The following is a 14,402-nucleotide window of genomic DNA, read 5'->3' as shown; positions in this document are numbered from 1 at the left end:
GAATCTTTGTCACAAAAGCCATTTGCACTATAGGCGCGTGATAGTCATGGGCTGCCACCGAAACTGCTCCTGTTGGGACCCACAAGAAGCTGTGAGATGATGCCTGAAGCCAGCGTCATGTTTAAATGCATTGCTGCAGCTGGTGCGCTGTTTGTGCTTGGTGCTAAAAGATGATGGTTCCCAAAGCTGGCTTTGTGATGCGCACTCCCACACCCATCCACACCCACAGTGTCCCACAAGAGCTTGGGAGCCAATGGGATGCTTGCATACGGCGCCACAAGACATCAGTGTGCACGGGGGGGGGACGGATGGACTTGTAATGCTCGTGCACCGTTGCACAATTTGCTCGTGCCCCTGAGCTTGCAGGCTGCTGGCTCTCCATCCCACGAGAGAGTCCCTGTGGGCAGGGCTTCCTGTCTGCCCCGTGAGCTGGGCTGGGTTCATGAGAGGAAGGTAGAGGAGGTGTGTGAGCCACGCAGAGTCAGCTACAGTCCAGCAAAGCAGACACTCTGCATGTCTCTCTCCAACTCCAGTGTCTTCCTGCTCAACGAGGTAAAGTGGCGCCATCCTTGTCTCTTGGGGGGCGGGCTGGGAAAAGAGGAGCGGGTGAGAAGGGGGTGAGGGAGCAGCCTGGTGAGTGGGCCGCCTGGGTGGCAGAACCGCAGCACAAGAAAGTGGAGTCAGATGCAGGAGATGTGGGTTGAGAGGCTCGCCAGAGCTGTCAAGAAGAGTTAGGTTTTCCCAGGTAGTCAGATGGCACCAGCCGCTGCAGCGATTCATGGGTGTGTTTGAGCTCTGCTGTGCCATCCGCTGCCCCCTTTCCCTTTCCCCCTTGCCCTGAACTCAAGGCCTGTGCCCTATAGTGCCCCTGCTGAGTGAAGACCACCAAGGCAGGAGCACTGCCCCCCCATACAGAAGAGTCCAGCAGCTGAATATTTTCTGCTTTAACCCCTGTGGTAACTAAAATATTCCTCCTCCATCTGTGCTCTCTGCAGTTTTCATCCTATACACAGCAAAGTCAGAAGCTTCCCCTCCACAAAATCTAAAACTATTGACCCTCAATCCATAGTGCCCCCTGCAGGGCTGGAACTACAAAGGCTCCATTCTAAAATGTTATTTTCACAGGCTTATTCTGAACAATTTTCCATTGCACTGACCAGGGTGGCACCAAAGTTTGTTTTGCCCTCCTTTCCCTCCTCACCCCCTGGGCTTCCTTCCCACCCCAAGTTAAGAGTGGTGGTCCTGCCTAGGTTGAGCTAGGTGTCCCATCGCCCACCCTCAGTAAGAGGGTCCAGTGGCATAGCTGATCTTTCCTCTTCCTCCCTTCTCAAATCCAGCTGTTCTTTCATACTGTAAACAAAGATGGGGTTTTATTTAGTTATGACCGGCATTTGCACACGAGTCTTGCTGGCCGAGGCCTGTATTCCCTGATGACAAAAGCTTCAAACTGAGATTAAAATAGGGATCTGCTTTATTAATCCTGTTTTAAACACCCACCCGCACCAAATATTCTCTAGCAAGGGAAGCCGAACCCCGATTATCCTCTTATCTCCACCAGGGGGCGCCCCAAGGAGCTGGGGCAAGGGGCTGGATGCAGCCACATTGAAATCCCTGGAAACGGGGCGGGAAGGATCTCGAGCAGCCGAGAGAGAATAATGTGCTTTGCTTTTGAACGGTCGGGGGTGGCGTCCGCGGGAAATGGCAAAGCTTAAGTTGTAACACAAGCGATGCTAGGGCCGGAGGGCCTTCAGACACAACTCTCCGGCGGGGGCTGATATGTGGCAATTATTTGCAGCCACTCCGCGGAAAGGCACTCTGCTCTTGCTCTGGGGTCCTTTCCACTGTTCCCTTTCCCCCAGGGATGAGCCTCTGCCGTGCCAGGGCCGGCTGAAGCCCCGGGGAAAGGCGTGGTATAGGGGCAGGGGAGAACGGCGGCGGGTGAGCGGCTTCCCCCATCTCCAGCTTCTCGGATTTGCAGTGCCATCGACGGGCGGGGGAGCGGGAGCGATGGCCTTAAAACCCCGGGAAGCTGGAGATATCTGCTGGATGAGCATCTGGAGCTTGTCGACGGCTGGAGCGAGGCGCATCCTGCACGCCAGCTCGGCCCCCTTCTTGCTCAGCCCAGAAGCGCCCCACCCGGGCGAGAGGAGGAGAGGGGGGCCCGCCGAAAGCCCCCAGCTGCGCGCGCGGGGAAGGCGCCATCGGAGAGGCTCTTGCTTGGCAGGGCGCATCCTCGCCCCCCCCCCACCGTGATTATATAGCGCCTGGCACGTCCCCGAGCCCAGTCTGGGAAGGGCGCGGGGAGCGCGGCGGGAGGAGGGCGGGAGGCGCGGCGGCGCGCACCGCGCTCGTCGGCAGGAGGAGGAAAGCGCGGGCGAGCGGACGAGCGCAGGCAGCCAGAGCCGGGCAGGCGCTTCGGAAGCGGCGCAGCGGGGCCGGGGGGCGCCTCCCTCCCTCCTCCTTCCTTCTCCCCAGCGGGCAGCGCACCCCGGGCCCGCCCGCCGGCCGGCCGGCTCCCTCCCCCGCCGTCTATGTCTTTTTCTGACTCCAGCGCAACCTTCCTGCTCAACGAGGTAACCGACCAGGCAGCGCGCAGCCGCCGCCCCCCGCCCCGTGGCAGCCCCGGCGCCAGGCCCGCCCCGCTCGTCTCGCGCGCCTCTCCCGCGCCAAGCGGCAGCTTCCTCGCGCGCCCCAGACATCCCTCCCCACCCCCACGCGCGCCATACAGCAACTCCGCGAGGATCCAGGGAGCCCGCCAGGGAGAAGGGGCGGGCGGCTGCGCGCCTCTCCCGCCCCTTCGCCGGGCTCCTCGCCTCCCTCTTTCCCGCGCCTTCAGTCCCGTTGCGCTTCCTAGATTCGCGGCTGGGATCTCAGGATTGGTGCTGCGTCCTCGTTGGCAAAGGGCGGAGGGGCTTCTTTCTGCAGGGACTGCCCAACTTCCGTGGGACGGGGTGGGGGTCCAGCTGGCGCCTGCACCCCTGGCACCGGGCTTGGAGAGGCATCTGGAGACGCAGCTTGGGGGAATGGCAGGGGGAACCCCACCGGGCCCCATTTCCGGCAGAGCCGGAGGACCGAGTCCAGATCAGCGGGCAGCAGCAGCACCTGCCCCGAAGTTGGGGGGGGGGGAGGCGAACGTCCCCATCTGCCCTTTAGGGATGGAGCTGTGAGACCGTCTGGGTGGGCAATCCGGAGCGTAGAGCCTTGATGCCTTAGGGAGAGGCGCTGCATCAGGGAAGCTGGAGGGTGGCAGAGGGTGGCATTGCCAGGGGTCGCGCGGAGAGGCTCCCAGTTGGCCCTGGTTACCCAGTGACCTGCAGGCAGTTAAGGCAGCCGGGGTAGGAAAACAGGGGCACTCAAGGAACCGGGTGGGGGGCACGGCGTGTCGTGGTGGTGGCCTGGACTTCTCACCCTTTCACTGCCCACATTCCTTCGCTTGCCCGGCCTCGGTGCCCGGACTTCTCCTGGCCCAAGCAGGAAGGCTGTGTCTCCCCACCCGCCACTCCCTTTTGTTTGGCTGAATATCCAGCAAGGCATCCTTCTCTGCCCTCCCTGTCTCTGGAGGCAGAATAAAGGGCAGAGCTTGGTGGGCACTAAGAATGCACTGAGAACGACCCCTGCCCCCCAAAAACCCACATCACATGCCCTCCGGTCGTGTCTTCCCTCTCCCCGTCCTGATGGTCCCCTTCTGCTCTCTGCACCGCGCCCCTTGGCCCCCCGCTTTGGTCTTGCCCCAGGTGGGTGCAGACGCATCCGGACAGTTCAGGAGCTGCTGCCTGCCCCACTTCTCTCTTCTCTCTCTGTCTTTCTCTCTGCCCGCCCCCCACCTCCCCACTTCCTTCCGTGCTTGCCTGTCTCAATGCCTGCCCCCAGGGGAGGGCTGGTGGGTGGGCGCTATTGTTTTTGCCGTCGTTGCTGAGCGGAGAGAGCGAGCGAGCGAGCGAGCGCATCCAGGGTGGGGAATCTTTCTCGGGGAGCAGACAGCAGCTCTGCCATTGCGTGCCATCCGCTGCCCCCAACCCAGCTTGGGGCAGGGGGCACAGCGCTGGGCATCCCTCCGATTGGAAGAGCTGCCCCTTTTCACCCCCCCTCACCCTGCTGCCACCACCACCACCTCTGTCTTGGTTCCTGAACGATTCTTTCATCCCCCATGTATGACGACTCCTGTCTCCATGGATTCGAAGACTCCGAGGTGGTGAGTCTGGCAGAAGCCAGGGGCTATTTTCAGCAGGGGAACCGCCCACTTACAAGAACCTGGCATCGTCCTGGTTCGCTGGGTGCAGGGCTGGATGGCAGGGGGTAAGGTGGGGTGAGCTCCGGGGCTATTGACTAGGTGTTAGAAAGTTGGGGCAGAGGACCCATGAGGACGCTGGGGGGTTGTGGCTGGGAGTGGGGAGACAGTGGAGTAGGCGACTGAGCTCAGGGCATAATCACAGATGCCACGAGGGTTTAACTGGGCGCCTTTGGTGGAGGAGGACCAAGGCATGTTAAGGGTACCCCTTAGTTATGGGGTGGTGGTGGTAGGTTGCTTTCCTTGGCTTCTGTTTGGCTCAGGGCTGGAAGGCACTTGGAGGCTTGGTCCTCTCCAAGGAGTGTAGGAAAATGGTTCTGGATAGATGGGGTGCTCTAAATATGTCCGGGTGCAAGCGGGCAGTAGGATGGTGCCCTGGCATTCTAGGGAAGTGGTGTTCTTTCCCCTAACAGCTCCCCCTGCTGGTGGGTGAATCCAGCACGTAGGAACATGGGAAGCTTCCTTGCATCCCTAGTGAGGCCATTGCTTCATCTAGCTCAGTCTTGCCTACCCTAGCAAGCACAGGGTTTCACTCTCTCCCAACCATGCCTAGAGATGCACATTGAGAGGCATTGGCCGGACCCTGGCATGGTGTTCCTTGTCAGCAGCTGGTTCTTGGGAAGGGCTTGTTCTTTCCTGAGCCAGGAGCGGCGGGAGCGAGTGCAGAGTCCCTCAGACCATGCACCTGTTTTGCGGGAGATCCTTGGTTGGAGGTCCTCCTACATGGCTTGGGTAAGGGGTGGAGAAAGTCTCACATCTCCCTTCAAGTGGGATCCCAAAAATAACTCCTTCCTGAAAGAGGAGGAGGTGTTTCTCTTCTGCACTTTTCCTGGCTGTTGTCACCCAGGCATTAGAGCTCGAAAGAGGAGTTGCGGAAATCCTGGATGGAGAGTTTGTGGAGGGCTTTGGCTGGAGGATGTGGGCATAAAGGAGCCTGCTTTGTACAGAGCCAGACCATTGGGTCGACCTAGCTCATTACTGGCTGCGCTAACTAGCAGCGAGACTCTCCAGGAATTCAGGCGGGGATCTTCCTCTTAGCTGGAGATGCTGAGGATGGGACCTGGAGTCTTTTGCATGCAAAAGAGATGCTCTAGCCACTGGACAATGGCCCTTCACCTAACATGTGTAAGCAAACAGGGGCTATAATCTAGATAGATGACAAGGGAAGAGGACACATGGCTAGGAAAATCTCCACCCAGTAGGCTAGTTCTGCAGGTCTGGAACAAGCCTCTTTGTCAACCTCTGTAGGAGCCCATCAATTATAAGTCAGGTGTGGGGGCTCCCCTGTGTGATGCCAGCACAATTTTTATCATGCCCAGTCCTTGGGCTTCCTGCCCACCTGGTTGGGGTTAGGCATCCACAGCAGGCACAGCTGCTGCGCTTTGAAATGTGTGGGTGGGTGTCGGCAGGAGGAGGTAGATGATCAGCTGACATGACGGAACTGGGCTTTGGAGGGGGGAGGGGGCTGGCATTTCCTAGTGTCTGCCTGAGCTGGGGGGGGGGGGGAGAAGAGAGACGCTGCATGCTGTAAGTGCGAGATGTTCACCTCTCCTCCCGCCTCCATTTCTAGCACCTCTTACCTAAGTCATAAAAGCACTTTTTAAAGACTGTTGCAAAGTATTTTTTTCTTCTCAGTGTCTGTTGATCACACTCCATATGCAGAGGGAGGGGAGGAGAGTGAAGGTGCAGAATTGCGGATGGTAGCCTAGGGATGCGAGTTATTAGAGGCCTTCGCACTTTCCATTCGCATTCCGAATTCCTGGGAACCAGAATCAAGTTGTGCCCAGAAATCCTCGCTCCTGGTTCATACCATCTCCAATCTTATTTCTTGGTTTATGGGAGCTGGATTATTTACATTTATTTTTGCAGGGGCGGGGGACCAAATTTGGCTCAGTGGCAGAGCATCTGTTTTGCGTGCAAAAGGTCGTGGGTTCAGTCCCTGGCATCTCCAGAGAGGACTGAGAGGACTGTTTCCTGTCTGAAACCCTGGAGAGCCCCTGCCCAAGAGACTCTGTATAATGCTGCTTCCTGTGTTCCTGTAATCTGACTTTCTCAAGCTCAGGTTGGCATACATGGTTCTCACCCTGTGAGGTGAGTTAGGCTAAGAGAGAGTGACTGAACCCAAGGTTTCCTGGGGATCTCAATGTGGCTGAGTAGTGATTTGAGCACGGGTGGCGCTGTAGGTTAAACCACTGAGCCTAGGACTTGCTGATCAGAAGGTCAGCGGTTAGAATCCCCGCGATGGGGTGAGCTCCCGTTGTTCAGTCCCTGCTCCTGCCAACCTAGCAGTTCGAAAGCACATCAAAGTGAAAGTAGATAAATAGGTACCACTCCGGCGGGTAGGTAAATGGTGTTTCCGTGCGCTGCTCTGGTTCGCCAGAAGCGGCTTAGTCATGCTGGCCACATGACCCGGAAGCTGTGCGCCAGCTCCCTCTGCCAATAAAGCGAGATGAGCGCCGCAACCCCAGAGTCGGCCACGACTGGACCTAATGGTCAGGGGTCCCTTTACCTTTACTTATCTCCCGTTCCAGACTGGTGCTCTTAATGACTACACAACATGCTAACTCTGGTTTTCAAAGGGCAAGGTAGGAATGGGGTGGACAGCAAGGCTGAACTGGAGCTGAATTGGCAGCAAAGGGAGAGGAGAAAGTAGGGTCCAGACAATAGCCAGCTTTGGTCTTCAGGCTATTCTGAATCCTCCAATCCTTGTCATGGTAATCTGATTCAACGGTCTGGAAAGGGAGCAAAAGATGGGCTGGTTTCTTATTTAGCTCATCATCATCAAATTTATTGTTCAAGTTTAAAATTCAGAATTAAAAACAAATTACCGTCACAAGGATCAGGTGTGTGAAAACACACATTTCTGATGTCGCAGGCCAGGGTGAAGAGGGGCAGACTCAGCATTCGCTGAAAGCTGTAAAGTGAGGAAGTCAGACTGGGGCTGGGGAGGGAATGCCACAACCTAGGGCCCGGGGGTAGGCAACCTAAGGCCCGTGCGCCAGATGCAGCCCAATCACCTTCTAAATCTGGCCTGCAGATGGTCCGGGAATCAGCGTGTTTTTACATGAGTATAATGTGTCCTTGTATTTAAAATGCATCTCTGGATTATTTGTGGGGCCTGCCTTGGTGTTTTTACATGAGTAGAATGTGTGTTTTTATTTACGGTAAAATGCATCTCTGGGTTATTTGTGGGACATAGGAATTTGTTCATACAGTGGTACCTCGGGTTACATACGCTTCAGATTACATACACTTCAGGTTACAGACTCCGCTAACCCAGAAATAGTGCTTCAGGTTAAGAACTTTGCTTCAAGATGAGAACAGAAATCGTGCCCCAGTGGCGCGGCAGCAGCAGGAGGCCCCATTAGCTAAAGTGGTGCTTCAGGTTAAGAACAGTTTCAGGTTAAGAATGGACCTCCGGAGCGAATTAAGTACTTAACCTGAGGTACCACTGTATTTTTTTTCAAAATATAGTCTGGCCCACCACATGGTCTGAAGGACGGTGGACCGGCCCACGGCTGAAAAGGGTTGCTGACCCCTGACCTAGGGGCTGTCACAGAGAATACGTTATCCCAAGCCACAGACACCCCCCCCCCCCAATTCCCAAGGGAGGGAGAACTACCAAGACGGTTCCCTCTGCAGACCTTAACACCTGGGAGGGTCTGTAGGGAAAGAGGAAATCTTTCAGATATTTTGGGGGCCTGGGTTGTTTAAGGCTCTGGTATTTGAGAGGCAGAGTACCAGGGATTGTCATTGTGGCACTTTCTGGATGTTGTTGGACTCCAACTCCCATAATCCCCACGATGGGTGTTGCAGTCTGGCAATATCTGGAAGGCACTGCACTGGTCCTCTTCCTTCTCGCCTTTTCGTGCCCTTCCTGGGTGTAGGAGTAGCAAGTTGACAGTGAAACCCCTCTCCCTTCGTACTGATCTCCCAGGGTGGGTGGGTCTTTCGCCCCCTGCAAAAAGGAGAGGCAGACTGAGAAAGGAGCTGGGTGAAGTGGTGGAGCTTTTCGTTGGGGAGAGGAGAGGAGAGGAGAGGAGAGGGAGCGAGGGACTGTTGCTCGCTGACAGCTTGGATCTTAAGCTCTTTGGCCGAGATTCATCCTCCTCTCAGGGGGGGACTGTGGTTGCAGCTGTGACAACACAGATTGGGCCAGAAAGAGCCTCTCTCTCTCTTCCGCCATAGCAGGGAGGGTGACATTTTAAGGATTTTCCATTTTGTGCCTCCAAGTCCAGTTCCTTTCAGCCTGTCTGGAGAATGCCATGTGAGTACATAGGCGCTCATCTTTTGGGGAAGCCCCTCCAAGTCTTAGGACTACAACTCCCATCATCCCTGACCACTGGGCCATGCTGGCTGGGGCTACTGGAAGCTGGAGCCCAGCAGCACCAGCTTGAGGGGGGCACAAGCTGCCCACCCCTTGCTCTCTTAGGCAGCAGTTCTCAAAACTGTTGGATCACTTCATAAACTTTCTCCCCATTCAGCCTCTGCTTCAGAACCAGTGCTACTTTATACAAATTGTTTGGCTTACGCCAGATTGTTGAGGAGGGCCACTTTTATGGGTCAGTTTTAAGGGGCAAAATCCATTGTGAACAAACATAATAAAAATAAAAATAATTATGCATACCCCACCCTCCCCGACCAAGACTGGGCTCAGGGCAGCTAACACCAAATATATAAAATACATTGAAAAAACAAAATCAAAGGATTAGTTTAAAATACAATTCGGATCACATTTAAAATCAAAATAAAATTAAGTGGGAACCCACGAATCATAACCATAGGGGTAAGGAATTAAAAGTTCATCAGGCCCGCCCACCTGTGCTGGTCCCATATGGGCCAATAGAAAGAGCCATGGAGGCCACTTACATACAGGGTCCCATAGAAAGAAGGGGGTCAGACTGGACCTGGATCAAAGGCCTGGCGGAACAGCTCTGTCTTGCAGGCCCTGCGGAAAGATGTCAAATCCCGCAGGGCCCTGGTCTCTTGGGACAGAGCGTTCCACCAGACTGGGGCCAGGGCTGAAAAGGCTCTGGCCCTGGTCGAGGCCAGTAGAGAGATTTGTGATATTTTTGTGGACTGCCTGAATGGACCTTGCAGGTCACCAGAGATCCATGGATCACAATTTCAGAGCCTCCGCTCTAAGGATTACTTTGGGCAAGGACTCCAGGGTAGGGGATCTTAAGGCAGTGGTGAATGAAGGAGACGCGTTTCTTAGCCACATGCAATGTGCCTTTCTCTCGCCACTGATTAAAATATACGCTTTGGATGCATTTGACCCGACATTGGGATGACTGGCATCCAGGGCAACGGGCAAGAATTCTGACTAGGATCCAGCACAACTGTTTTGTTTCACTTTAGCTGTGATTGATGAAGCACAAAATATCACCCTGCTGTTTCTAGACTCTAGAGCAGTGGTTCTTAACCTTTGGGTCCCCAGATGTTGTTGGACTACAACTCCCATCACCCCTAGGTAGCAAGGCCAGAGCTCAGGGATGATGGGAGTTGTAGTCCAACAACATCTGGGGACCCACAGGTTGAGAGCCGCTGCTCTAGAGTCACTCCTCTCCTTCTGGTATTCCATCCTGTCCTTTCCCTGGCCAATGTAGAGGTTCAGATATCAGTAGAATGGAGGCTTGATTCTCTACGCCTTGGGTTGTGTTCAACTAAGTTTTCCTCAGAGTACTGTACTAGAAATTAATGGACCCAACTTTTTCATGGTTATTAATTTCAGTGAGTCTTACTGAATGTGAATCGAAACATAATAGATGTTTTTCATGGCTTGTTTCACATCCCCCACTCCCTCTCATTTCCCGGGCAGTCAGAGTTCCATAAAGCAACCTTTGCACAAGGATAGGGAATTTGTGGCCCTCTGGGTTGCTTTGGACTACAGTTCCCATCATCTCTGTCTGTGCTGGCAGGGGTTGATGGGAGTTGTAGTCCAGCAACATTTGGAGGACTCGGCTTTACAAGGTTCATTTTCTTTGGAGGAGAGAGCATTGGAGGAGAGAGAGCATTGGAGACTTAACAGCCTCTTCATCATGCTGCATTTATGCACGGTTAGGTTGAGCAAGCATTATAAAGCACACAGGCAAAAGTCCCAAAGGAAACATCGACACACTAGAAGCCCACAAAGTATTTCTTGAATACCTGTCCAAACTGTTGGTTTTTAGCTGTCCAGGCACATGGCACATGCAGATGTATGTGACAATTTCCTGAGTTTTTAAATAAATGAATTGAGGTTTGGGGAAGCTGCAGTTTTGTGGGGGGAGAACAGCAGCAGCAGGAGGGGCTGATTAACCCTTTCATCTCCAGTCATTTTCCTGCTCAAAATCATGCCCCCCAGGAGTAAAGGGGAACATGGGGAACAGCTTAAGCGGCCCCTCACCACTGTTTCTGCAACTCAAAAGTGGGGATGATTATGATAATAATAATAATTTTGTTATTTATACCCCACCCATCTGGCTGGGTTTCCACAGCCACTCTGCGTGGCTTACAGCATATCTAAGAACATAATAAAACACCTTCTAAAAGGTGTGTAATTGTTTATCTCCTTGACATCTGAAGGGAGGGCGTTCCACAGGGAGGGCACTACTGCCGAGAAGCCCCTCTGTCTGGTTCCCTGTAACTTCACTTCTTGCAGTGAGGGAACCAGCAGAAGACCCTTGAAGAAGGACCTCAGTGTCTGGGCTAAGCGATGAGGGTGGAGACACTCCTTCAGGTATACCTGAAGCTGCTTTAATTTAGCGAAGCAGAACAAAAGCTCTGAGGGCTCCATCGTATCCATTTGCACACAATTGTGCATTTCCTGCTCAGGCAGTCCTAGTTTGAAGCCCCCCCCCCCTTACTGGAGGCTGAAAATCACATTCTGGATGCTTGGAACAGCAATTACAGTGTCCTATTATCACTGATCTGATGCCACTGCAAAATGGGGCTTTGAATCTGAGACTCCTTCAGCTCGTGATAATCTCTTATGGGCTTCAGTGTGGGTACACAGACCACGGCTTGGGAGTCTTCCTGTAGCCCAAAATGTTCTGTGTCAGGGTGGATGAAACGCAAGAAGAAGAGCAGGTTGTAATAACCCCTTTTCGCTAGCAGTAGCATCTGACCACTTTGGACTTCCTGCTCTCTTTGTTAAATCTGAAAGGGTGCATTTACAGCTTTTGTTCCTGCTGCCATGGCCTGCTTTTGTTAACCGAGCTAGCTGATGCAAATTTGCTATGCGCTCTGTTCCCTCACTCGCTTCTGGAGCTCCTCTTGCTTAGCAGTGTATCCCAGCAGCATCACAACAACCTGCCATATGCATCCCTGCTCCCCACTAGTCAGCTATGGGCCCCATCGCATCCTTGTCTTTGAACAAATCTTGCCCAGATCTCTCCTCTGGACATTCAAATGCTGTTTACCTTTTCCTGCCTCAACTTTGGAAAGTGGCCCACTCCCTGCTTCATTTTATTCATTGCACTTATGTTCCACCTTTCTCCCAGAGTGGCTCTCAAGATGGCATAAGTGGGGTTCCTAGATCTCTGGGTGGCCTTGAACCACCAACCTTCTGGTTAACATCCAGACACACTGGCCCACTGTACATGTCAGGCTCCAGGTTTGCTTAGCTTCACTGTGAGGTTGCTGCATCACGTGGCTTTGGACCAACAGTGGAGAGATGGTGTTGGACTACAATTCCCTTCATCCCTGACCCCTGGCCGCGCTGGTTGGGGCTGATGGGAACTGAGGCCCAGCGATTTCTGGAGGACTACAGAGTTTGCCACACCCTTGCCTTGCCTTGCTTGACTTGTGCCAGTGAACGGCAAAGGTACGAGTTCCAAGGTATAACTGGGAAGGGAAAAGGGTATTTCTCTCTGTTGATGGCCCAGATGCAATGCTAGGCCTCATTCCTTGCCGTGATAAAAGATTCCATCTAGTGATAAAGTGAGCCCTGTGAAACACTCTGAATCCTCTAATTTGAGTCAGGGTTTAGGCCTAAAACTATTTTTGAATACAGTATAATAATATTGTCTTGGGACATGTAATAAAAAAGGCAGGGAAATCCATAACATAAACCAGTCTTCTTAAAGGTAAGAAAAGAACAATAATGGTTTAATAAGTGCTAGATTACTGGGGGTTTGCTCATGAGTTTTTGAAATGAGCAGTGTCTGGCACCAGTCTGACAGTCGTAAATATGCTGTAGATGCTTGAATTTGAACCTGTATTGAGAAATCAAAATGCATTTATTATACTGTACTAGCAGAGGGTGACATATCAATATAGTATGCATTTGACATTTCATTTATTTTATTTTATTTAACAAAATTATATACTGCCTTACTGTAAGAAAATGTTGAAGCAGTTTACAAAAATATAAAATAAAGCATGGCAATTTGAGTTCCCGCTGCGTCCCTGACACACAGGTATTTTAAAACATTCAAAAGATGATTAGATCCAACAGTAATGAAAAAGAAATAAAACACATGTAACTTTTACATGTCTGGATAGGCTTGCCTAAACAAAATACGTTTTAAGCAGGTGCTGAAAAGTGAAGGCACTTGCCTGGTGTCCTTAGGCAGGGAGTTCCAAGTTGCAGGTGCTGCCACACTCCAAGATGGATTTCTTACAAGTGCAGAACAATGCCAGTTCTGCAGATTGAAGCTGTCAAAGCTTTTGCATTTAATTTGGTGTTAATTTATTTATTTAAAGCATTTTGACCCTGATCTTCAGCTGAAAAGGTCCCTAGAGCAATAAAAAATAACAGTGTATATTCTGAATATCTGAAACACACGACACAAAAGAAAAAGGGGAGGGAGAGGGAGGATGAAAAAAGCAAACTCAGTCACCAGTTCTGAAAGTTACTCATAGGGTGTTTTTAATTGTTTTTATTTTGTTTTGTTATGTATATGTAGTCTTTTTGTTTTTTTGTTTCTGTATTGTATTGTTTAATTCTTTTTCTTTTTATTCTGTAATCTTTAAACTCTTAATAAATATTTTTTTTTAAAAAAAGAAAGTTACTCATAGGAAGCAAGAATATGAAAGAGGCCCTCAAAAACCTTGTGTTATCTCTCTCTTTCTCTCTCCCCGTCCCCCTTTTAAACTGGCCAACTGTACACAAGAAACATAATCCAAAATGTAGTTGACCTGAATGTACTTCAGAAAACCCACATAAATTACTGATTTCCATTTCTTCCCTTCATCAACACGCTCTCATGTTAATTTAACATTGTTTCCTAAGTCTGGTGCTGCGTTTCCTGCTTAGCTGCATAGAGCACTTCAGAGTGTTTTAAAATGCTTCACTTCCCAATGCACAACAACTTTGTAAGGTAGGCCAGGATTACTATCCCCATGACGTCAAGCCGAGAGGAAGCGGCTTGCCTTAGGCCACCGAGTGAATTCACAGCAGAGGTGAAATCTGAACTTGGCACAACTGGAGTTGCAAGTCAGCCTTTTGTCCTTGCACCACACCGTTTTGTTGCTGTTGTTGTTTAGTCGTTTAGTCGTGTCCGACTCTTTGTGACCCCCTGGACCAGAGCACGCCAGGCACTCCTGTCTTCCACTGCCTCCCGCAGTTTAGTCAAACTCATGCTGGTAGCTTCAAGAACACTGTCTCACCATCTCGTCCTCTGTCGTCCCCTTCTCCTTGTGCCCTCCGTCTTTCCCAACATCAGGGTCTTTTCCAGGGAGTCTTCTCTTCTCATGAGGTGGCCAAAGTATTGAAGTCTCAGCTTCAGGATCTGTCCTTCCAGTGAGCACTCAGGGCTGATTTCCTTCAGAATGGAGAGGTTTGATCTTCTTGCAGTCCATGGGACTCTCAAGAGTCTCGTCCAGCACCAGAATTCGAAAGCATCAATTCTTCGGCCATCAGCCTTCTTTATGGTCCAGCTCTCACTTCCATGCATCACTAACCACACCGTTATTCGCAAGCAAATGAAAACCCATTCCAAAGTAGGGACTGGGGTGGAAGAAGAGCGCCAACACGCATGTGCAAAATGTCAAATGCCTTTTCAACCTCCCCTCCCCCCCTTTGGCTTTTTGGGGAAAGATTTCAAGGCAGATGCGTGTCTCCTTTTGTCAATTAACCCTGGGAAACGAAGCCCTTTTGGATCCCCCTGTGCTTCGCAGGCCCGATTCC

General features: G+C 52.0%; 1 protein-coding gene across 3 annotated transcripts in view; it reads left to right on the top strand.

The window, feature by feature from the left end:
- The first annotated feature begins 377 nt into the window (after nt 1-377).
- The window catches only part of CACNB3 (calcium voltage-gated channel auxiliary subunit beta 3), a 36,296-nt gene continuing 22,271 nt past the window's right edge, over nt 378-14,402 (top strand). Inside the window, exon 1 of one of the 3 annotated variants that reach the window (XM_083729462.1) lies at nt 378-552. In XM_083729462.1, coding sequence (XP_083585588.1) covers nt 514-552 — 39 coding nt within the window. In that variant the 5' untranslated portion in view covers nt 378-513. Of the gene's footprint in view, nt 553-2,365; nt 2,574-2,820; nt 4,193-14,402 lie in introns of those variants that run through there. The other 2 variants (XM_083729461.1, XM_083729460.1) reach the window with 2 other exon arrangements.

Source organism: Podarcis gaigeae (genome assembly GCF_964106915.1).
Source record: "Podarcis gaigeae genome assembly, chromosome: 2".
In the NCBI taxonomy this organism is placed as follows: domain Eukaryota; kingdom Metazoa; phylum Chordata; class Lepidosauria; order Squamata; family Lacertidae; genus Podarcis; species Podarcis gaigeae.
The sequence above is the reverse complement of the archived record's forward strand: the minus strand, read 5'-3'. Positions and strand labels throughout refer to the sequence as shown.